At 40.5% G+C, this 25071-nt stretch overlaps 1 protein-coding gene across 1 annotated transcript in view; it reads left to right on the forward strand.

Moving 5' to 3' along the window:
* Positions 1-23717, forward strand: part of GHR (growth hormone receptor) — a 312451-nt gene extending 288734 nt beyond the window's left edge. The window contains exons 5-10 of the mRNA XM_075540981.1: positions 493-665; positions 5030-5208; positions 12092-12257; positions 15406-15496; positions 19354-19423; positions 19883-23717. Coding sequence (XP_075397096.1) covers positions 493-665; positions 5030-5208; positions 12092-12257; positions 15406-15496; positions 19354-19423; positions 19883-20851 — 1648 coding nt within the window. The 3' untranslated portion in view covers positions 20852-23717. The remainder of the gene's footprint in view (positions 1-492; positions 666-5029; positions 5209-12091; positions 12258-15405; positions 15497-19353; positions 19424-19882) is intronic.
* The last annotated feature ends 1354 nt before the right edge of the window (positions 23718-25071 follow it).

The raw sequence follows: 25071 nt of genomic DNA on the forward strand, positions 1-25071 counted from the left end.
GTGTGATATGTCTTAGAAATAAATCCCACCCCACAAAAAAGAAAGAAAGAAAAAAATTCACTGTCATTGGGTCAATTGTGATTTATAGCAATATAATGTGCTCCTTAGAGCAATGCTAACTCAGAGGACAGAATAGAATTCCCTTGTGGGTTTCTAAGTCTATAACTTTTTGATTTTTAACAGTTTTATTAGCACTTAATCCGTATAGCACACAATTCAATAGGTTGATCATATCAAGAAGAATTGTCCAATCACTCCCTTCACAATAATAGAAAGCCTCATCTTTCTCCCATAGAGCGGCTGGTGGTTTCAAATTGCTGACCTTGAGGTTAGTAGCCCAATACTGGGGCTCTTTTCCTGGAAATAGCAACACTGAAACAATCCCTCATAAAATATTGATTACAATTGATTCAATTTGGTTGTCAAGCGCCTCATGTTGACTTGAGCGATAGTGTGGATTTTAGAACTTATCTTGTCTATCATCGGTTTCAGAACCAAACTAGAATGGACTGAAGAGTGGACCGAATGCCCTGATTATGTCTCTGCTGGAGAAAACAGCTGTTACTTCAATTCATCTTACACCTCGATCTGGATCCTCTACTGTGTCAAGCTAACTAACAACGGCACTACAGTGGATGAAAAATGTTTCTCTGTTGAGGAAATAGGTAAATCAAAGGTTTGTGTTCTACCTGGCATGGCTTTAGATTACATAGGTGGGGAAGGCCACGATGTCCAATTAAAGTCTAGTAGTAAGGCTTTGTAAGGGTGCTTTCAGGTACACAGGGAACTGTTTGACAGGAGATGAGATCGGCTGACAAAGAGGAGGAAAGGGTAATCTTGTGTGGTCTTAACAAAAACTATCGAAAATGACAAACAGTAAAATTGTGAAAAATGGGGCTCTGCAGAGTCTTTTTCTATGAGGTTGGTAGAAACACTGCCAGGGACAAGCTCAATGTACTCTGAATGTCCCTTTTCCCCACTATTCAATGTGATTATTAAATTCAGATATACTTAAATCTGTTGGCTATTGCCCTTTAGGATGACTGTAACAAAAGCTTAGATGGTCTTTATCACCAAGCAGCTTAAATCTTGGATTGCACATTCATAAAACAGCCAGAATCAACTCAAAGCAATGTTTACAAGATCTCAAAACAAACATGGGAGATAATCAGCTCATGAACTAAGTGAAAGATATAAACAGATTGTATCTTGTCCATCATGTAGTCAGAAGCAGGGGAAATAAAACACAACAAATATAATTTGACTACTTGTGTTTATGCTGTAATAGTATAAACAATAAAATAGAGATAAACAAAGAAGGACTTTGGGTAACTGAAATTGGTACCTCAAAATCTTTCCACAAATGCATGTATGTTGCTTGGAGGAATTCCTTTGAGCTCGTCTCAGATGGGCTCCGCTGCATGCTTCCCAGGTCTCAGCCAACCAGGAGAGCATGTGACCACACGCTGCAGCCCCAAACAAGGAAAATCAGAAGGGCTGACTTTGAGGAAGAAAACTGAGAAAACTCTCATAAACAGAAAAGACAACCAGCCTTGAGAAGCGAGTGGATGCTCCAAACATCCGTAGCTTCGCTGTTGAGCATCTACCAGGGGATAGCTGAAAGAACACTAGGCCTAAAAATGTGTTCTAACCTTATCCATTCCAATAACCAACCTCTCCTCCCCCTGCCCCCCGTTTTGCTGGCTGACCTCCATTAAGTGTCTGCCATGTGGCAGACACTATGCTGTGTGACTCTGGAATGAGTAACATATGATCAACAGGGAGTAAGGTATGTTAGCAAACTATCGCAATACATTGTGGTAGGTCTATATTTATGGTTAACTCTGTTTGCCTCAGTGGCAGAACATACTGCCTGGTCCTATGTCAGGCATAATTGGATCAGATAGGTGCTCCATGGAGTATTCACTGGCAGGGTTTCAGAAGTTTCAATCTTGCCAGGCCTTTGTTCTTAGTCCATCTTAATCTGGAGACGCTTAATCTGTGCAACATCATAACCACCTGTGAGCCTCCACAGACAGACAGATGTTGGCTGTGTCTAAGGTGCAGTAGCCAGGAATCAAACCCAGGTCTCTGGCATGGAAGCCCATTGTCCTGCCACCAAATCACTGATGCTAAATGATGGTGTTTAAAATGCATAGCAAACGGGAGTGGTAGCCAAAGGGGAGAGTGGGGAATGAAGACAGGCTCTTACAACATGAGTGGTTGTTCTCAGGGGGACATGGACGGTGCCTCTCCACAGTGAGTAGCTGTCAAGAGTGACAAACAGAAACAGTTATCCAGGCAGCCAGAACCATCACAAGTGATTTTGTGTGCTTCACAAAATTAGTTGTACTTATCTTACTGCCAAGAAGTAGCCTTTGAGGATGTCTAAACCAGGAAATGACCTGCAGAATGTAATTGCTAACACTCTCAAAGTTGCTAGCACTTAATATGTGCCAGAGAGGAGCCAACCAGACAGGGTAGATTCTTCTCTGGCCCCCATTTTGTTGATGATGAAAGTGAAGTGCAGAGCACATGACTTGCTAAAGATCACGCAGCTGGTAAGTGGAGCTGGGAATTGAACCAGGCAGCAGAGCACCAGAGCCCATGCTTATGGTCATCTCCTGTCTCTCGCAGGGAAATTACCTTGGCGGCAGTATGAAGGGTCGGTTGGAAGAGGACCGACTAGAGATAGAGAGATTAGAAGATTTTGTATTAACCATGACAAAAGATTATGTAAAAACATCATGGGAAGAAGGAAAGAGGAAGGGCAGACTTGAGGTGATCCTGATAGACTTTGAAAAAGATGTGAATCCCTACAAGCCTCCCTTTCCTCATTTAGTATATAGATATTCTACTACCTCCCAGGGAAATTTTGGGGATTTAAATAATACTTTAGTAAAACATGTCATTCATTCAGCTCATTCAACAAATATGCATTGAGTCCTTTCCCTGTGCCAGGCAGTGTTCTAAGTGCTGGAGACAGAAAATGCCCAGGTGTTGTGGTTTTCCAATAGCAGTGGGCTGAGCCAGTACTATGAAGACAAGCAATGTGGGACAGGGAGGGGAAAACTATGTGACAGATTCAGCTTATAGAGGTGCAGGTAGAGAGAAGTGGTTGAATTCTGATTGTATCTTGACAGTACTGCTTGTAGAGTGTGGGGGATGAGAAAGAAAGAGTCACAGGAGCATTCAGCGTGTTGAACTTCAACAACTGGAGGGATAGGTTTGCATTTAAAAATATGGAACAGCTAGAGAGGAGCAGGTATGGAGAGAAAGACCAGGGACTTGCTTTTAGCTATACTGAGCTGAGGATGCTTTTGAAACATTCCAGAGGAGCTGTCTAATAGGGCATCGGTTCGTGTGTGTGGAGGTAAAGCCGAGTCATCATTGGCTTATAATGGTGGTACTGGCCGCTCTTAAATTAAAAACTTGACCATAAAAAATGCTAAGATGCACTATTTTCAAAAAAAAAAGATGCACTATTTTCTTTCCAAATATTTTTAAATTGCCTGGTCACTTAAAGGGTTAAGCCTATGTGGTTTTCAGCACACGAAACCCAGGACTGATGAGCCTATAGAAACAGCAAATAGGATAAGGGTTCCTGGGGGGTGCAGTGGAGGAGGGGGAAAGGGAGCGGATGTCAAGGAGTTCAAGAAGAAAGAGAATATTTTGAAACTGGTCGTGGTAGCAATGGTACACTCCTGCTTGATGTGGTTGAAAGATGGAATGATGTGATATCTGCATAAGCTCCTAATAAAATGGCTTTGCAAAATAAAAAATAAACAATGGAATTGTCATACAAATAAATATATAAATAGTTTACCCTTGGTGATCCTCCAACAAACCCAGCCAGTGAGACATCATGGCTACTATGTGGCCACTCATAGTTTAGCCATTTTGCAAATCAAAGTTAATCTCCTAACACAATCATGAGTAATCAAATCTGGTCTCCATCTATTTTAAAAGCAAGCAAAAACTGACATCCGTTCCACAGTGGCCAAACTGCACACACCTTGATGGTGAGGTCTGTTATCACTCGGGATGAACACAAGAACTTTCCTATTTGGTCACCAGAGTTTGACAATCACCTAAGTACTCTTGACAGCCTATATTTACAGCCTTATCTCTGGTCAATCCTGAGAATGCAGACTTTACACTAGTCTAGCTGACCTATAGACGAAAAGGAAGTACATTTTATTCTGTATTTGCAAGTGAATTTGAAAACCCTCGGTATTGAGGCTTAAATTACAATAATGTATTAGGGGCCGTCCAGGATATAAGTTCAGATATAGTTCCTAGCTTCAGGCAGTCATGCTTCTGCAGGAATCCCTACTTCTCTTTACTGACCCTGAGAAACTGTGATGTGTTAAGCCGTAATAAGTGAAGCACAACAGGTTTGCCTGACAACATACAGTGTTTCTGTAGAGATAACGTAAAGCACGGTTTCAAACTATTCACGAGGCAATCAAGTAAAAGACAGAAAACATTTGATCACCACCCTCTGTATTATGTGCCTTCCTTCTTGTCTGAACAAATGATCAGAGGACAACAAGCTAAGGAGCATTTGTTGAGTGATAACTTGGTCTACTGGCAGTTCAGAGATGAGTAAGGCAAAAATCTTGCCACTGGATCATGTGCATAGTTTGGAAGAAAAAGATTCTTCTCTTTGTAATTACAAATGTTCAAAAACAACCACATATACCTAGTATCTCTCTCTCTCTCCCCTCTGGTTTTGAAATCAAATGAATTCCTGGGACAGAATTCCAAAGCACTAATATGATCATAATAATTTTAAAAATGTAAAAGTTGGCAAATCTTGAAAAGTTATAGATCAGATTTTACGCTTAAAATGCAGATCATACTTAAGGAAAAAAATAACATTGTCTTAAAAAGGGGGATTTATGGCAAGAGATTTATAAGAAGAACTTAGAAGGTGATCAGTACAAATGTATGCTCTTTGGAAGGAAGCAATCTATTAACCTCAACTGGTATCCCTTCTGTGTGCTGATTCTATTGGAATGCACAGTGCAACCAGATCCACCCATTGGCCTCAACTGGACTTTGCTGAACATCAGTTTAACAGGAATTCATGCGGATATCCAAGTGAAATGGGAATCACCACCCAGTGCAGATGTTCAGAAGGGATGGATAGTCCTGGAATACGAACTTCAATATAAAGAAGTAAATGAAACCCAATGGAAAATGGTAAGCAGTCCCTACGGCGCTCAGCTTTTTTAACAACCTCTCATTCATTTACTAGACATTTTTTAACCTGTTAATGCATTTCCATAATATCTGCTCCACAGTTTCTTATTTGCAGGACGCTGATCTCATTAGTAAAATAAGATCTAGGGATTCTATAAGGCAACAATGGCTTACATGGATATTGTGTAAAAGGAAAGAAAATGATTTTTCCAGTCACACTTGGGGTTCAGCTGTCTTGGGATTCAGCAGCTGTGAAAAAAAAATACAACACACAAGTAGGGTGGTTTGTACAAATGAAACCAAACTCACTACCATTGAGTCAATTCCAAATCAGAATGATCCAAGATGACAGCGTAGAACTGCCCCTGTGACTTTCCAAGACTGCAATGCTTTACAGGAGTAAAAATCCTCACTGTTCTCCTTCAGGGTGGGCTGGTGGTCTCCAACTGTTGACCTTGCAGTTAGCACCAACATATAACCTCTATGCCACGAGGGCTCCAATGTATTATTTCACAATCCTGGAGACTCAAGTCCAAATCAGAGTGTTACATGTGTTATTTCCTTCTGAGCACTCTGCTGGTGAAAGCTAGGGTGGCTTCTGTCATTCCTTGTCTTCCAGTTGCAGTGCTACATGGCACCCTCCCTTAGGGTTCCTGCCTTTGTGTTCCTTCTCTTTTATAAGCACATTTCGCTGATGACATTAGGAGCTGTCATATTCCTGTTTGACCTCAAGTCAACGTAACTGATAACATCTTCAAAGACCCTACCCAAATGAGCTCACATTCACAAGTACTGGAGGGTAGGATGTTGCCAACCTCTTTTATGGGGCACATGGTTCAATATATAACATGAGCGCAAAACTGTAAACACCCTGTGAGCAGTTGTCTAAACACGGGGACATTTATGATCAAGATCTACAGTGGTTTATGGCCAAATATTCTCCCTTGAGTTTAGTTGCTCCTACTCACAAGACAGCCAGTTTGTAAGTGGGTCAAGCAGAGCTTTTATCCTTTAGAAGTTCCAGAAAGATACATCATTGTGCATCTCAAGAGAATAAAGCTAAGAGTTCTGGTGTAGACATATAAAGAACATGGGACTGATTGACCGCGGGGCCTCTCAAACTGTTCTCCTTGACAAGTATTTGGGAATGAAATACTTATATCATTTCCACATGGCACACAATAAGAAGAAAAACAGGATTTTCTTGCCACTCCCAGTATAACTAATTCTAACTCACTCTCACCACAGCCACAGCCCTTGCCAAGACAAGTGGTTTCTGGCCAGTCATCAGGTTGTGCCCAGCAGTCTGGAACTTACTCACAGAATTTTTGAGACACCAAGCCCTGTCCAGTCCGTGAGCCATCAGAAAAGAGGCCAATTTCCTCATTGGTCAAAAAAAAAAAAAAAAAAGAGAGAGTTTAGAGGCGTTTTGACCAGCTACAATGCTGGGCTTTGAGGTTCTGTTTTCTAAAATCATTTAAATTTAGATATCTGTTCTGTAACCTGCTATAAAAAAAATCCTGGTTGGATGCCGAGTCCAACAAGGCTTTCTAAATTCAAACTGCTGAGTGAATCCTTCACACAAGCATTTATCCAGGAGCCAGATATTGAAATGACTACTGTGCAGTAGCCACTGAACTAAGGATGCTAGAAACATAGCTCTCAAATTGTTCTCTCCCTAACCCTCAAGATCCTCAATAATGCTATTAAAGTAGTATTTTCTTTTTCACTGGGTTGGCATTTGCAGTGATGATGTAAAAGCAGATGAAACTGATGCTACCTGAGTGTAAATCAGTGCAGTAGCCCTTGTCGTTAACTGTTTTAAATCAGCTCTCAATCATGGTGACATCATGTGCAATGGAACAAGAGGCTGCCCTGGACTAATGAGCAGTTGCATATTAGATTGTTGTAATTCAGGGAGTCCTTTGTACTGCCCTCCTGGTAAATCTCATTAGGATATTAGTTGACTTTTACTTTAATTCTCCTTTATGGGTGTGTCTGTATATTAGTATTATTTTATTGTATCAGCTGACATGGAGTCAGCAACCCACTCCTGGTAAGGCCATGTAGTGTAGGATCAAGCCTTGTGATCCATAAGGTTTTCCAGTTTGCAAAAGTCTCAGAGAAGAGTTGTCATAAATACCAAAGATCTACAAGGAATTATCATATAAGAAATTATCTTTCCAGGAAGAGGTTTATAATATAAGTAGTTATGAGCGAAGGTATCGTAATTATAAAAGCAATCAGAGTTCGTAACTAGAATGGGGGGAATCCTAGGAGTTGTCACTGTATCAGGAATTCATTCTGCTAATTCATCATATACAATTCAGCAAAACTGTGCCTGTTTTGTTTTTAATAAATGCATTTTAATATAAAAGTAATACTAATGACTACTTAGTTGCATAAAACTATTCACCCTGGGAGGGACAGGTTTCAAGCACCAAAGGCGGGGGGGGGGGGATCATATCATCGTGAATGAGGGGGGGAGCGTGTGATGGGGACCCAATGCCCATCTGTAGACAACGGGGCATACCTTGCAGAGGGGTAGTGGGGAGGAGATGAGTCACTCAGGGTTCAGTGTAGCAATAATGAAACTCACAACCTTTCTCTAGTTCTTAAACACTTCCTCCCCCCAACTATCATGATCCCAATTCTATCTTGCAAACCTGGTTAGACCAGAGGATGCACAGCGGTGCAGTTGGGATCTGGAAACACAGGGAATCCAGGACAGATGAACCCATCAGGACCATCGGTGAGAATGGCGATACCGGAAGGGAAGCGGGGGAGTAGAAAGGGGAAACCGATCACAAAGATCTACATATAACCTCCTCCCTGGGGGATGGGCAACAGACAAGTGGGTGAAGGGAGATGCTGGGCATCGTAAAATAAAATAATAAATTATTAAGAGTTCACGAGGGAGGGGAAGCAGGGAGGGAGGAGGAAGGGAAAAAGGAAAATGAGGAGCTGATTCCAGGAATCCAAGTGGAAAGCGAATTTTGAGAATTATGAGGGCAATGAATGTACAAAGTGTGCTTTACACAATTAGTGTATGTATGGATTGTGATAAGAGTTGTATGAGCCCCAATAAAATGATTTTTTTTAAAAAACTATTTTCCCTGGGGGCTCATCAGTTAAACATTCGGCTGCTAACTGAAATGCCAGGAGTTTTCTTCTCCGGGAAAGAATTAGAGTCTCAGAAAGTCACAGGGGCAGTTTTACCCTGTCCTGTAGGGTCACAATGAATCAGAATGGACTCATTGGCATTGATTTGGTTATGGAATTACTTAATAGGTGGCGTAACATTATTCATAATAATTGAGCCACCTATTGAACACCTACTATATGTCTAGTATTGTACTGGTCCCTGGAAATACAAAAATAATTAAAGTGTTGGTCTACCTTCAGGGAATTTACTGCATATTTAAAATGTATGTGTAATTTAATTTTAACAGTGAAATATAACAAGCTATTGTTGTAGTTAGGGGCCACGAAGACGGTTCTGGCCCATAGTGACCTTATGTCCAATCGAAACACTGCCTGCGCGAGGCTCCTAATTATCCCTGTACCTGAGCTCACTGTGGCAGCCCCTGGGTCAATCCGTGTCATTGAGGGCCTTCCTCTTTTTTGCTGACCTTCCACTTCACCAAATATGATGTCTTTCTCCAGGGACCAGTCTCTTCTGACAACATGTCCAAAGCATGGAAGAAGCAGCCTTGAGAAATCCTTGCCTCTCATAAGCACTCTGACCATACTTCCAAGATAGATCAGTTTCTGTCTTTGGCAGTCTGTGGTATTTTCAATATTCTTCTCCAGCACAATTCATATATATTGATTCTTCTTCAGTCGAATTTTTTCAGTGTCCAACTTTCACATGCATATGAGCCAATGAAAAATACCATGATTTGAATCAAGCACCCCTTAAACCTCAAAGGAACATCCTTGTTTTTCTATACTCTAAAGAGGTCTTGTGCCACGCACTCCCCTAATGAAACTTGTCTTTTGACCTCTTGACTGCTACTTCTGTGAACATTGATACTGAATCCAAGCAAGGCAAAATCCTTGACAACTTCAACCTTTTCCCTTTTATCATGGTGCTACCTGTTGGTCCAGTGTGAGGACTTCAGTCCTCTTTACATTGAGTCTTAATCCACATGGAAGGCTGTAATCCTTGATCTTCATTGGCAAGTACTTCAAGTACACCTCACTGTGGACCCACGAGGTTGTGTCATTGGCATATGACAAGTTCTTAATAAGCCTTCCTCCATCCTGATGATGCATCTTTCTTCATATAATGCAGGTTCTCTGATGATGTGCTCAGCATACAGATTGAATAAGTATGATTAGAGGATCCGTCCCCGACACACATCTTCCATGATTTTAAACCATGAAGTATTTCCTTGTTCTGTTTACTCAACTGCCTCTTGATCCATGTACAAATCCTACGTGAGCACCATCAAGTGTTCCAGAACTCCTATTCTTCTCAAGGTTACCCAAAGTGTGTTGTGATCCACACAGCCAAAAGTGTTGGCATAGTCAATACAGCACAAGTAAACATGTGTTCTTTGATATGTTATTATCTGACAAGGAGCCTCGGAATCATAGTGGTTACATGCTCAGCTAGTCAGTGAAAGTTGGTAGTTTGAATTTGCCAGGATTCCCAAGAGAAAGATGTGACAGTCTGCTTCCATGAATGTTTACAGCCTTCGGAGCGCCATGGGGCCGTTCTCCTCTGTTCAGCAGGATAGGGATGAGTTGGAATCAGCTTGAAGTCAAGGGGTTTGGTTGGGGTTTGGGGGGGGTTGTTGTTGTTTTTATAATTTAGCAAAGTGGAGTGGGAGAAAGTGCTAGGCAAGCCTTCTTTGCATGCCAGCAATGGTTTCACTGAGGATTGCACAAGGAATACTGCACTTAAGGGTTTCTCTGAGCCAGGGTTCAGTGCAGAGGCCAGGAATTGTGCAAGCAAATTCGATTTTGGTGTGGCTGCTTTGTAGGATTAAAATAAGAGAAGAAATTAAATTTGAGGTGAAGGTAAGAGATTAAATTGCATTGGGCCCAATTTGGGGGGTTGCTATTAGTAAAATCTATAAGGCAGCTGTTCTCAATCTGTGGGTCACAACCCCTTTGGGGGTCAAATAACCCTTTCACAGGGGTCACCCAATTCATAACAGTAGCAATGAAAATGATTTTATGGTTGGTGGGGGGTGGGTCACCACAAGATGAGGAAGTGTATTAAAGTGTCTCGGCATTAGGAAGGTTGAGAACCAGTGCTATAAGCGAATAATCTTGGTGGCAATAGCAGAATTAGAAATAAGAGTGTCAACAATGAAAACAATCTTTTTAAAACTCTTTTGAGAAAAATAATAAGATAAATTTCAATACTCAGACTCCTGCATTAAAGAAAGCATTTCAGGCATAGATCTATTGAGTCTCCTAGAAAAGGTGCTGACCTCTCTGTGTACACATGGTGGGGGGAGGGAGAAGAAGAGGCACTTTGTGAATAGAAAGTATCTGAGGTGAATGGGAACTGTGGTTTACAAGCTGAAGGCCCAGATTCTGACTTAATGAAACAAATTATGGGAATTTTATTTATGTGAAAAATTCATGCTGTTCAAAAAGTAAATGTTCCAAGTTTGCTATAAACAGGAACAAGATGTTCTACTCCTAAATATATGAAAAGCACATGTTGAATACCTCCTCTGAGTACTTGACTTGGAGAGAAACATCATCCTTAGTGACGTGTATCTCTTTGATAGCAATATGCCTTAACACTCGCATCTTCTCACCCTCTTGCCCTGGGGACATGGAGGAACAGCCCCACTCTCAAAGAGTCTGAGCCCTGCTCGTCATTACCAAAGGGGTCCAGTAAGGTGTCTTTGCATATTTTCAATAGCAAATTAACTATTTTGAGATAACTTTAGGCTTTTGGCATCCCCGGGTTAAGGAGCTCTGGTTGTCAGTGGTTATGCATTGCGTTTCAATCTGCATGGTTGGCAGTTTGAAACCTCCAGCGGCTCCTCAAGACAAAGACTGGGCTTTCTACTCTTGTAAACGGTTACAGTCTCAGAAATCCACTGGGTGGTCACTATCAGTCAGCAGTGACGTGATGGCAGGCAACTGGGGTTTTGTAACTGGGGTTTTGTTTGTTTGTTTGTATAAGAGTTCCTGGGTAGCGCAATAGTTAATATCCTGCAAAGACTTGGAGACAGACCTGGAGATCTGCTTCCCAAAACATCTGTCATTGAAAACCCTCAGGGTGCAATTCTACTCTGGCTCCCAGGGGGTCCTTACTAGATGGAATCAACCCGAGGATAACCGGTGTGTTCTTAAGCCTTTTAGGACAAGTATATAGGTATTTGATCATCATAAAATCACCTGAAAACTCAAGTAAGTCCAACAGTGATTTCCTAAAACCATTTCCAATGTTTATATATATGACTACCCAGGTATATACCTTGCTTATAACTCTTTTAGGGCATAAATATGCCTGTCTTATACCTTCTCAAGTCTTCCTCCAAGCCCTAAGGGGCAGTCAATCTGTAGTCTTCTTTATAGTGTTTCTATTCCCCATAATCCTCTTGTGCTTTGATTTTAGTAGACAATTTGGCAAGTTGATTTGAAGATACAGTTATAATTCTAGAAATCAAGCCATTGTATCACTGAGTCTATACCAAAATAAACTTGAGCACTATTATCCATTTAACAAAAGATTCTTTGTGAAATGATTTGCCTTGATTCTCCGTGAAATAGCAAACTCCCTTGGTACTTTTTAAAATATGACCAACATTATTGAAATTCATTGGAACTAGAGGTGGAGAAACACCGTGTAGAGTTAACTGCATTGGATTATGCCTTCAGTAAAAATGCGTATGTTTCGTCTTAAAAGATGGATCCTGTATTGTCAACATCAGTTCCTGTGTATTCCCTGAGACTGGATAAAGGCTATGAAGTGCGTGTGAGGTCGAGACAACGGAACTTTGAAAGATACGGCGAGTTCAGTGAGGTGCTCTCTGTAGTACTTCCTCAGACAAGCCCATCTGCGTGTGAAGAAGGTAAAGAACGCGCGCGCACGCATGCACGCACGCACGCACACACACACCAGAAGAAAGAAAACATTAAAACGACAGCCAACCTGTTTGTTTGTTTTCAATAACACTTTTTTTCAATAAAAAGTTGATGCATATACTGTTAGGTTATTGTTCAGGTCAGTATACATGATTATCAATGACAGGGTGGGACACCTTGAGCTGACAATCTATTATAGTCATTATACACCGCAAAGGCAGAAGAAGGACTTTGTTTCTAAATTACTTCATTTACAAGAAAAAAAAACCCTGAAGTAGACAGGAAGCTTAGAGAAGGGAAAATACATCAAAATATTAACATGGTTATCTCGAGATCGTGAAATTTTGAGTGATTCTTTGTTTATTCAATCTTTCTGTATTGAGTCAGTTTTCCTTTTATATTCTGTAAGAATGGCATGAAGGTGGTGTCTGATCTCCTTTGATTTTACAAAGTGGATGAAGAATCAAACTCACCATCAACCAAAAACCGATTCTGTGATAGAGATCAGCCATTCCTCTACTCTCCAACTTTCTTCACCAATTCTACCACCAACCATCCTCCTAGGGTACATTCAACTTCTCCACTAGATTCCATAATTCATTGCAATGGCCTCCATAACTCAGAAAAATATGATTTTTTTCTAATGCCTTTGGGGGAAAATGTATAGTTATGTGGATGAATGGATATGTGACATCTAAGAAAAAATAATATAATAATGAATTAGCATACATAGTAAAGGGCAGGTTCTTATTGGTTTCAGAAAGTTGAGGTCTGACTTTTACTTGGATGAAAGCTTATTTGGTATTCCAGTTCTGTTCAGAGCATCATAGAATATTGGAAGAGCTTAAATAGGAAAACTGCTTCAATGATGAAAGATTTGTAAAAAACGGGACTTAAGAATTTAAAATAAAAATTGGAATACATCATTTAAGATAGTTCACTTAAGTGTTCGCTTCGGCAGCACATATACTAAGATAGTTCACTTAAATTCTAAATTAGGTTGCCATTGAGTATCACTGGGTCAGTTCTGACTCATAGCAACCCTATATGAAATGGAACAAAGCCCTGCACAGTCCTACCTCATATCCAGAATTGTTATTAGATTTGAGCCCATTGTTGCAATTGCTATGTCCATTCATCTTGTTGAAGGTCTTCTTCTTTTCTGCTGACCTACTTCACTACCAATTATAATGACCTTCTCTAGGGGCTGATCCTTTCTAATCCAATGTCCAAAGTAGGGTAAGACAATGTCTTCAATTCTAAGAAGCATTCTGGCTATACTTTTTCGAAGACAGGTGTGTTCTTTCTTCTTGTAATCCATGGTATAATCAAAAGTCTTCACCAATACTAGAATTCAAAGGCATCAGTTCTTCCCAGGTCTTCTTTATTAGTTGTTCAACATTTGCATTCATATGAAGCCATTGGAAAATACCGTTGTTAGGGTTAGGTGCACATTAACCTTCAAAGTGACATCATTTTTTCCAACTCTTTAAAGAGATCTTGTGTAGCATATTTTCCCAACACAATACATCTAAAGAAGATTTAATACTGAACAGTGAAGTTATAAATTATTATCACTCAAAAATGGAATTGGTTACAACCCATCCCCACTTAAAAGAGAGGCTTCCCGGGTCATAGGAGGAGTTAAGGTCTGTTAATAAAACTATCATAAGCTACAGAGAAATGACATTTCTATTTCTGCATTTAAAATGAAGTGGACTCTCAAGACACTAAATTTCACTAACACAAAAATTCATAAATTCCATTGTATAAAACTTCACATTCAAGCAATAGTTAATCTACATCTGATTTTAAAAACGTGATTGCCACACACACTCTGAACTTATTGTTAAGTGTTTAATTTATGTAACAAGGAATATTTAGGTGGGTTTTCCTTCTCTGTTTAAAACAAAACAAAAAATTCTATTTTTATGTTACATCCTTAAATATGTCCAGCAGAGCTTTTTCTGTTTAGGGGGAAGGTACCCCTTGTATATGTAAAAGCAGATGTATATGTGTGTGTGACTTTTATCTGAAAACAAAGGGACAAAAGGAAGGAAAAGGGGGAAGGAGAGAGGAAAGAAGATGAGGAGAGAGCGGGAGGGAAGCACCCAGGGCATGATTTGGGTAAAGCAACATTTTGACAAGTAGCACTTTTTTCTAGAGCCTTTAATGACACACCCTGGACACACAGATGCTTAAAACAATTTTGTTTTGTTTCTCAATGTGGACTGTATTGAACTATATGCTGTTTGCTTATTTTTTTGTTTTGTTTGATATGAAAGATGTAAGAACATGTACAGAGGTATGTTCTCGGAACAGAAACCTTCGGTTTCTATGGCTATGTAGTGAAATCACTCACGGTACTAGATAATTACAATATAGGGAATAGGTTATGGCAAAAAGGAAAGTGAAATATAAACTTTGCTCCAACTGTTGACAAATCTTTTTTTAGTTATTTAATCATCATTTTATTGGGAGCACTTATAGCTCTAATAACAATAACATATCTAATAACTAATCTAATAACATCAATTGTATCAAGCACATTTGTTCATATGTTGCCATTATCATATCCAAAACATTTTCTTTCCACTTGCGCCCTTGATATCAGCTCCTCTTTTTTCACCTCCTTTACCTCCTCTCCTACCCCCATGAATCCTTGATAATTTATTTTTATGTTCATATTTTACATCGTCTGCTGTCTCCCCTCACTCAATCACATTTCTGTTGTTTATCCCCCTTTGCAGGGGGAGTGGGGTTATATGTTGACCATTATCATCGGTTCGTTTCCTCCCCCTTCTCTCCCCACCTTCCCCTACCCTCATGGTAACACTACTGTCATTATTGTTTTAGGGGTTTATCTATCCTGGATTCCATGTGTTGAGAGCCCTTGTCTGTAGCAGTGTACATACTCTGGTCTAGCCAGATCTGTAAGGTAGAGCTGGGGTCATGGTAGTGGGGGGAGGAAGCATTAAAGAGCTAGAAGAATGCTGTGTTTCATCAGTGCTATGATGCACCCTGGTTGGCTCATTCCTTCCTGTGACCCTTCTGTGAGGGGATGGCCAAATGGGCTTTGGGTCTCCATTCTGACCCCAACTGATGACAATTCTGTATTATTCTTTTATGTTTCAGAGTTTCACTTTCCATGGTTGTTGATTATTATCTTTGTGATATTTGGGCTAACAGTGATGGTATTTGTATTCATATTTTCTGAACAACAAAGGTAAGTGTAAAATCTTCTTTACCATTTTTTTCTTTTTTGCCAACTATGTTGTTAGATGTCAGTACATATATTCCTTTACTTTCTTCTCTTGTACCATATATACTCGAGTACAGGCCGACCTGAATATTAGCCGAGGCACCAAATTTTACCACAAAAACTGCAGTAAAAAAACGCTGAAAAACTCGTCTTATACATGAGTACATATGGTAATTCATAGGCGGCATTTTTAATTAAGCCCTGTAAAACTGTGTCTTTAGCTATATAGTTGCAATTTGTATAAAACTCAATCTGTCCCCTTTATCATGCGGCATGGAGAAGTTTCTAGTGGTGGTTCAGTGATAGATAAAATTCTTACCTCCTGTACAGAAAACACAGGTTCCAGATTCTCAGTCAATGCACTTCAAGCACAGTCATCACTTGTCTGTTAGTGGAAGATCTCATGTTGTTGTTATGGTGAACAGGTGTCTGGACAGAACTTCCAGACTAAAAGAGATTGGGAAGAGGGGCCTGTTAATTCATTGTTTGCAATTAGTGAGTGAAAACCCTCCGGAGCACAAGGGTTAAACTCCATGTGCGTGGCATTTCCGGGAGTTGGAGGGTAACCCCACAGCAGCCAACAGCTCCACTGATAGACTTTATCAGGGAAGTTGGAGGGAACATTCAAAACGGATGCCTAAGAGCTACCTGAACAAGGAGACCTGTTCCTTCCAGCGCCACCTGTGGCCACTGGACCTAACAGTTTAATGCAATCCTACTACACAGGGTGTAAAACTAACGCAGTTACCTACTTGGGACCTATAGACTTCAGGGTCTACCACCCTATATTAAGCCACCATAGTGCCCAGAAAACTACCAACATGTTCTTAAATGCATCATTCTCTTCAAAGGAGGAGCCACACTAAATCAAGTCAGTCATCACTCATTTGAGAATCTTTGCTTCCTGGGATTACAGTTGTGTTACATTTGTATATGTTTTTTAACACTTTAAATATATCAACTCCTCGCTTATTATTTTTTATTTGACGTTTCCCATTTACAGTAGTAAAAATATCTCTGAATATTTTGTATATTAACAATGTTCATTTGGCAATAAAAAACAGCAAGGTATAAAGTGGGCATAACACTGGCTGCTGGTAAAAGTTGTGTGTCAATTTGGCTGGGCCGTGATAGTCAATGGTTTGGCAGTTATGTAATATTTTGGCAGTTATGTAATGATAGAGTCATCTTACATTTTGCAATCTAATGTGATCATCCTCCATATTTGCCTAATATGCTTTTTTGCGTAATGTCCTGGTCCCTTGAACTTAACCTTATCAATGAGTGAGGAGAGGATGTATTTACCTAGAGATTAAATCTAGATGACACAGCAGCATGATAGAGGGCAGAGAGCCACAGTTTGGGAGTCAGATGCTCTGGGTGGAGTCCCAGCCATGCCGAGTATTAGTGCATTTTGGGATGCATTCCTTAAATCTTAAAATCTTTCTACATCTGTTTTGAGGACAATATCATCTACCTTCCTGGTATTTGTAAAGATTAAATGAAATCTTTAATACTGGGTGATCAACTTGTAGGAAAGGGTCCGATAGAAAATATTTTAGGAGTCCTTGAGTAGTATTAACTGTTAATGTGCTAAGTTTCTAACCACAAAGTTGGCAATTGATGTTCATCCAAAGACTCCTCAGACGAAAAGCCCGGCAATAGGCCCCTTATCAAAAATAAACCAGTGAAAGCCCTTTGCTGGAGAGTTCTATTCTGACACTCAAAGACTCACCAAGAGTCAGCATTCCTGGCAACTGATTTACTGCTTCCTGAGTCTATTGACTGTTCAGTTCTGCCACTGTGGCATCAATGCAGCCGTAGATAATGTGCAAACAAATATTTCCATAAAACCTTATGCACAAAATTAGGTAGTGAGCCAGATTTATCCCCAAATCATAACTGAGTAGAACATACATCTCACAGTGTCTGATGGGCTTGAACCACCGACCTTGCAGTAAACTGACCAACACTTAACCCATTGAACCACAGGGCTCCACTTTAAAATGTTAGAACTCATTAAGATTAACTTCTGTTATTTAGTTCTATATGGTCCATGCAAGAACCTCCGTGTCTTTTATCCATCAGTAACAATTTGTTTATACGTTTGCTCCACTAAGTAAACCCAGTAAAAATGACTCAATGCAACATATAAAGAGATTTGGGCTTATTCCTTAGATTGGTGAAAAAGTCAAGTGGACATAGAGAATTAATGAATCCTCTATTGCATACACTACAGTGCCCACGCACATTGATTGAACTATCTCCTGATAACCAAAATCAGACAGCCATCCCTGGAAAAAAGTGGCATCTCTGGATATGTGAGGTTCAAAGGCTTGTCTTTAACAAGTTGGTAGGACTTGTTGGTAGGACTGGTAACCTGTAATTGCTGAGCTTTTTCCAGAGACACATTGTTAATCTTAGGACAAACTCCGGTTATACTTTTAACAAAATAGATAGATGGGGCATCTCAAATGTATTTGATCAATGTTTACTCTACCACGTTTATGTGGCAGAAATTAGTAGTAAGTGCTAGGGCTGTAACACAACATAGGGAGGATATACTTGTGAAGAATTATGATTAAAATGCAATTGTTTGGTACAGAAACTTAATTGTGTCATAGAATTGTATATAAACTCATACTGGCTGATTAGAGATAGTTAAAATTCGTCTGTCCTATGAGTTGGAATTAACCCCGTGGCAGTGGGTATCAGAAATGAACCCTGCGGTGATAACCTCACTAACAAGAAGATGATCTTAGATAATACTTTTTTTCTTTTTTTGTTGAGTGAGTGAGAGAGTGAGTCAGTGAGAGAGTAAGTGAGTGAGTGAGTGAGTGAGAGAATGAGTGAGTCAGTGAGAGAGTGAGTCAGTGAGAGAGTGAGTCAGTGAGTAAATACTCTTTTTTTTTTTTTTTCAATCACTGCCATCAAGTTGATCCTGGGCATGGCAGAACCACTCCTGTGGGTTTTCATGGTTATCTACAACTCTGTACAGGAGTAGAAGGCCTCATCTTTCTCCCATGGAGTGTCTGGTGGTTTTGAATGGCGATCCTGTGGTTAGCAGTCCAATCTCTCTAGGCTTCATAGTGACCTTAGGACACAGTGGTAGATCCTGAAGTCTTTTTGGCTATGCAGGCTGTTGGTTTAGTTTGCTACTTACACAACCCTTTCCAATTTGGCATTTTTGTGGGTGCAAATACTTTGGGTTCTAAGCACATTCAATGTTTTTTTTTCTCTCCTTTTTTTCTATCCCCCCCCTTTTTTCCCTTTCCTCTTCAAATGACTGGTGATATGCACACTAAAACCGCCTGCCTTGCAACTGAAATGAGAATGGGCTTAAGATTTAAATTTCTTTAAAAAAAAAGGAAAGTTCTCACTCCCAAATATTAACACTGGCTGTCAATGAAAGGCACTGAGGGGGCAGAGGGAAATGGGGAAACAGGACAGGAAAACCAAGTTTTATTTAAATTGACTCCAGATGAAGCCTTTTTCATTGTTGCCTTTTGTTCTTTATTATTTTTATTATTATTAAGCAAGTTTTCCTACAATTTGCTGTTGGTTTAGTTTCCTTTTCTTTCTCATATTTCCTTATATGAGAGGATTTCAAAACTTTTGTGGGGAAAAAAATTCATTATCTTTTAAGTCTATGTTTCCGCACATGTTTTGAAGGCCCCTACCCTTCCCAACCCCCATCAATCAATTACCAGAATATTTAGACAAAGTAATGTGTCGACAGGTTGCTTATTTCTATCTTCTGAAATAATGAACTGTGTAAAACTTTTAAGGTATGTCAAACCAAAATCATTTTTCTTTTCAAGGATTAAGATGCTAATTCTGCCCCCAGTTCCAGTTCCAAAGATTAAAGGAATTGATTCAGATCTTCTCAAGGTAATTAATAAACATATATAAACTGTACATTAAAAAAAACACAGCTACCAAGTTAATCCTAACTCATTGAGGCCCTATATAAATCTTTACAAGGGCAAACAGCCTCATCTTTGTCTCAAGTACTGGCTGGTGGGTTTGAACAGCCAACCTTTCCAGTAAAAGCCCAATGCTTACCCTCATCAGCACTACTTAAATGATACTGAAGAATAGTGTCTATGTTCAAAGTTTCAGCAAGCTATATGTACCACAATTGCTTATTTTTACATCCTTTCTCATGGAGGAAATATTTTTCAATATTGCATCTTTTAAAATTATGATATAATTCATCTGTACTATTATATTTTTGTTATTATATGTTGTTTTCTTGTGACCATACTTTGCCTCTGAGTGTTACTTGCTAAATTGGGTAATCATCATGGGTTGCTTTTGATAAACTCTCATTTGCTTTCTGCTTCCCAGGCAGGAAAACTGGAAGAAGTGAATACAATCTTAGCCATTCATGACAGCTACAAACCTGAATTCAACAACGATGACTCTTGGGTTGAGTTCATTGAACTAGACATTGATGACCCTGATGAAAAAACTGAAGGACCGGACACAGACAGGCTTCTAACCATTGACCTGCAAAAATCACTTAATCTCCTTGGGGCGAAGGATGACGATTCTGGACGTACCAGTTGTTATGAACCTGACATTCTGGACACTGAGTTTAATGCCAGTGACGTGTGTGATGGTACCTCAGAGGTGGCTCAGACACAAAGGTTAAAAGGGGAAGTAGATCTCTTGTGCCTTGACCAGAAGAATCAAAATAGCTTACTGTCTCTAGATGCTGCCTCTGCTACACAGCAGCCTAGTGCCACCTTAGTAGAGGAAAGCAAACCAAGACCACTTCCTGGTGGATCTGAGTCAGCTCCTCAAGCTGCCCATTCTCAGCTAAGTAATCTGAGTTCACTGGCAAACATCGACTTTTATGCCCAGGTAAGCGAGATTACACCAGCAGGGAGTGTGGTCCTTTCCCCGGGCCAAAAACTTAAAACAGGGATGTCCCAGTGTGACATGCATCCTGAAGTGGTCTCACCTGGCCAAGCCAACTTCATCATGGACAGCGCCTACTTCTGTGAGGCAGATGCCAAAAAGTGCATTGCCGTGGCCCCTCATGTCCAGGTGGAGTCGCATGGGGAGCCGAGCTTTAACCAGGAAGACAGTTACATCACCACAGAAAGCCTTACCACTACTGCTGTGAGATCTGGGCCAGCAGAAGGAGCCCCGAGCTCCGAGATGCCTGTCCCAGACTATACCTCCATCCATATAGTCCAGTCTCCACAGGGCCTAGTCCTCAACGCAACTGCCTTGCCCTTGCCTGACAAAGAGTTTCTCACATCTTGTGGCTATGTGAGCACAGACCAACTGAACAAAATCATGCCGTAGCCTTTCTTTGAGGCCCACACGCTTCCTGTTTAATGGGGCATGAATGCTTAACCAAAACAGTGTTTTCACCTTTTGTGGGGGGCAGGTGGTGAAGGGATGTGGATTCTAAATGCCTTTTCCTGAAATGGTGAAACGTGATATTAAAAAAGGGGGGGTGTTTAATCAGACAAATATTCCTGGTAACTGTAAATATTGGAAAGAATTGTCTCAAAGATTGTTTAGTGGTGGTAATTGTCTTGTCATTGTGGGTGTTAATTTTGTGATACTAAGCATTGAACGCCTGTGTTTTTAATGAATAGTAAGTAGATCATGCTTTTTGAAAAAGCGAATAATCAGGTGTCTTTTGAAGTTCAGGAAAATGGAACTCAAATAATAATTCAGTCCAATTTTTTAAAATATCATTGGAAACTATAATTATAGATAAGAAGGCAAAAATAGTTTGGATACATAAAACGTTTATTTTGACATAAAATTGATAACGATATTTTTAATAATTTAGACTTCAAGCATGGCTATTTTGTATTACACTAACATTGCACTGTAGCTTATGATGGCTTCTCTAAAGACTGCCATAACTACAGCCTAAGGATGGTTTAATGCTTTGGTCAAAGCACCTAGAGAAAAACCAACAAGGTAGGTTTTTAAAGCCCCTCTTGAAACCACCCAAAACTCCTTAAAGAATTCTATGGTAAAACAGTAACCTGTATTATTGAAACAAACTCTTCTGATATTTTAAACAAAAAAAAACACTAATTTAATAAACCTTTAAAATCTTTGTACAGGCTGACTTACCATGAAAGCACACACACACACACATCCACCCCAAAACCAAACTTTGTTCACCAAATTTTAATTCATAGCATGTTAAGATGTGTAGAAATTCTAGCCGATTCCTGAGAAAGTAAATCCAAAAGTATTGCTACAAAATCATAGAAGTCTTTATTTCATAACGTGTGAAGCTGTGTTTCTTAGCATCTAAGTTCACACACTTCTGATGGTACTGTTTGTATTTTCAATCCCTTCACCAAAGAACTTCACACTTTTGGATTTACACCGTATCAAAACAGCCACTTTGGCATCCTCAAAGGATTAAAATGAGCCCCTTTTGAAATCTTCTTTGAGTTTGGGGAGCAAAAAGAAGTCAGAAGGGGCAGTATCAGGGTCGTAGAATAGATGGGGTAAAAGGCTCCCAGTGAAATTCTTATAAGACAGCCCTTGCTACCTTGGGAGGATGAGCAAGTGCATTTTTGGGGAAAGAAAGAAAAAATCCCTCAGCACAACTTTCCTAGCCTTTTTCTCACCGTAGATTTCAGGTTTATTCAAACTTCCTCCTAAGCTTGCCTTATGCTCTTTGAGAACATCTCCTACAAGCACCCTTTTGGAATCCCAAAATGCAGTCACCACCACCTCCTGAGCAGACCTCACTGCCTTGAATTTAACTTGACAGATGACCCCCTCTGGAGTCAAGGTTGTTAAGGTTCCCGAGAGAGACTGAGACAAGTGCTATTACAGAGAGCATGCGTCCACAGCCCTCCACTGATCTTAGAGAGGGGTTTCGGCACACGGTGTTTCGGATAAGCCCGTGTATGCATGAGCTAGAGCCCTAGGAGCTTTTCCACGTACCCTCGTGTTTGCCAGGCCACTGAAGGGCTGCGGGTGAGCATGGAATACGTTAGTGCATGTGGCTCCTGAGAGGTAAGCCCTAACACCTGTGCACCGGCGCCTCCTCAAGCACAGCCTGGCTTCCGGCATCATTTCCTTAAAGGAGAATAAGGTATACGAAGCATTTTGCAATTTGAAACAGGTTAATAAGAAGCATAACCAGATAATGGAACAAAAAATCTAGAGCTAGGTTTTTGTTTCTCAGCCTTTCGTTTGATTCATTACCCATGATATTGAGGGAAAGAGGAGAAGCCAAGTTCTAAAAACCCGCCAACCCAAAACCAATCTCACTGCCGAGTCAATGCTGACTCACAGTGTCCCTATAGAACTGTCTGCCCCGTGGGTTCCTGAGACTGAAACTCTTTATAAGAGTAGAAAGCCTCATCTTTCTAAAACCCCACAGATAATCAAAATCTACCTGTCAATCGCAGAAACCTTCTTCCTCCCCAACCCTCCAACTAGAATCTATTTAAAGCCGTCAAAGACGTTGCACCATTCTTGTTTCCCTTCTGAGAGTATTGACCTGGAACGGCAGGGGAGCAGAAGGGAAAGAAGGGGACTGAGTCATTCCTCAAGGGACCTCTTGATCCCTTAATAACCTAACTCGCAGTTCAGAGCATCCGAATAGCTCTCCCTGAGGGCCCCTCAAATAGGGAGGCGTCTTGCCTCACTGGAGAATGCTTCTCATTTTAAGTTTGCGTTGGTCTTGTTCAAGGATATTACTTCAGTAAGCTTTAACGTAAGTCAAATAGTACTTGCCATTTAGCGCAGACCTTTTTAGGCTGGTTGTTTAAAATCCCTTCTTTCTTGCTGGAAGGATAGTGAAAAGCTAGCAGTGTGTGTTTAAAGACCCACACGTTACTCTGCACTAGCTGTTTAATAGACTTCCCGCCACCTTGCTGCTATGGTTTTCTCCAAGAGCGACATCATTTTGTTTCATATAGAATTCCGTCAGTGTAAAATTTAATTCAATTCAAAGCTCTGTGTTTGGAAAAACTATCTATTTCACAGTAGGCTGAAACATTTCTATAGCCAAAAATAGCTAAATACCTCACTCAGTCTCAGAAGGTCATTTTGGTACTTTGCTGGCCACACAAGCCATTATTCACCAGTGTGACTAGTTGTGTCCTACAGATTATATTTAACTTTCTTTATGTCTGTGGATTTTTTTTCCTTCAAAGTTTAATAAATTTATTTTCTTGGATCCCTGATGGCCTGTTTATATTGTCAACCCCCAACATGAAAAGCCTTCTAAACCAGCCTATGTACTGTGAGTTCTTATTGTTGTGAAGGAAGTGTGAGAAATGTTCTGGGGCCCTGAGTTCCTCCGGCTACATGAAGGAGGAGAATCCATCTCCACACAGAACCCATGCTACGTGCCTCCACCCTCCATCCTTCTCTTACCCTATCCTTACACGAGCTATTCCTCCCAGGACACTACTTTCCTGCTGGGTTTGAGAATCCATTTCAGTGGCCACACAAGACTCAAAAACAATGCTCACTTCAACCTGCAGGCAAACAGAAGTAAAGGGAGAAGGGTTATTAGGGAAGTTAACAGACTACCACAAATTAGGATCACTAAGCAGTAGAGACACAGTCACTGCTCTGCAATAGCAGCCACGTCTTTCTCTGTGATCCTCATCCTCTCAACCAGTGGTCCCTTGGTCTATGGTCTCTACAGCTCAGAAGGCCACCTGCTGCTCTGCCTCACGGTCTTCAGTCTCAGTACTATGCCTCTGCTCCATCTAGGAATCTCATTGTCTTAACCTCTGGCCTCTGTGTGGTATGGCCTCTACTGCTTCTGCCAGTTCCTGGAAGGAAGAATCCCAAACATTCTCCACTACTGGTTCTTTTTCTTTGATGATACCAGAACTTCTGTCTTCCCATTTCTGGAATAGCTGTCTTTTATGGAGGTATAGTTTTTGTCTTTTGATCAACCATACCAAAGGAGACAAGGGGTGGTGACTTGGCTCACACCCTCTAATACACTGGAGACTGAGTTTCATCCCAATTCAATCCTGCTCACTAGCATAACAGAGAGTGGCAAGAGGGAAAGCAGAGCCTCCTCTACTTTCACATGATAGCTTCTCATGTTAGGTACTTTTGGGAAGATCAATCAAACCGAACCACTTACTATCAAGTTCAATTCCAATTCACAAAACCCTGTGCAATGATCATCAGGCTTTCTTCTGTGTCACTTTTGGGTGTAATTAAGCAACTAACTTTTATTTAATTGCCAGGTCTTTAACCACTTTTACCATCAAGAAGTCCTGTTATTGTGAGCAGCACAAAATAAGTCAAGCTGGAGGGAGCTTGAGGAAGCAGGAAAGCTATGAGAAATGGATTCCTACCACAGCAAGCTAGTTCTAGGCAGGAAAAAAAATGCTATCAGGTCAATTCTGAGTCATAGTGATACACTTGAACTGTCTTTTGAATTTCTTTGGGTTACTGAGACTGCAAAACTTCAGGGGAGCAATAAACCTTTTTCTTCTCCCAGGGAGAAGTTGGTGTCTAAGAACTGCTGACCTTGTGGTTGGTTAGCAGCCCAATGCATAGCC

Source organism: Tenrec ecaudatus, chromosome 2, assembly GCF_050624435.1.
Source record: "Tenrec ecaudatus isolate mTenEca1 chromosome 2, mTenEca1.hap1, whole genome shotgun sequence".
NCBI lineage: Eukaryota > Metazoa > Chordata > Mammalia > Afrosoricida > Tenrecidae > Tenrec > Tenrec ecaudatus.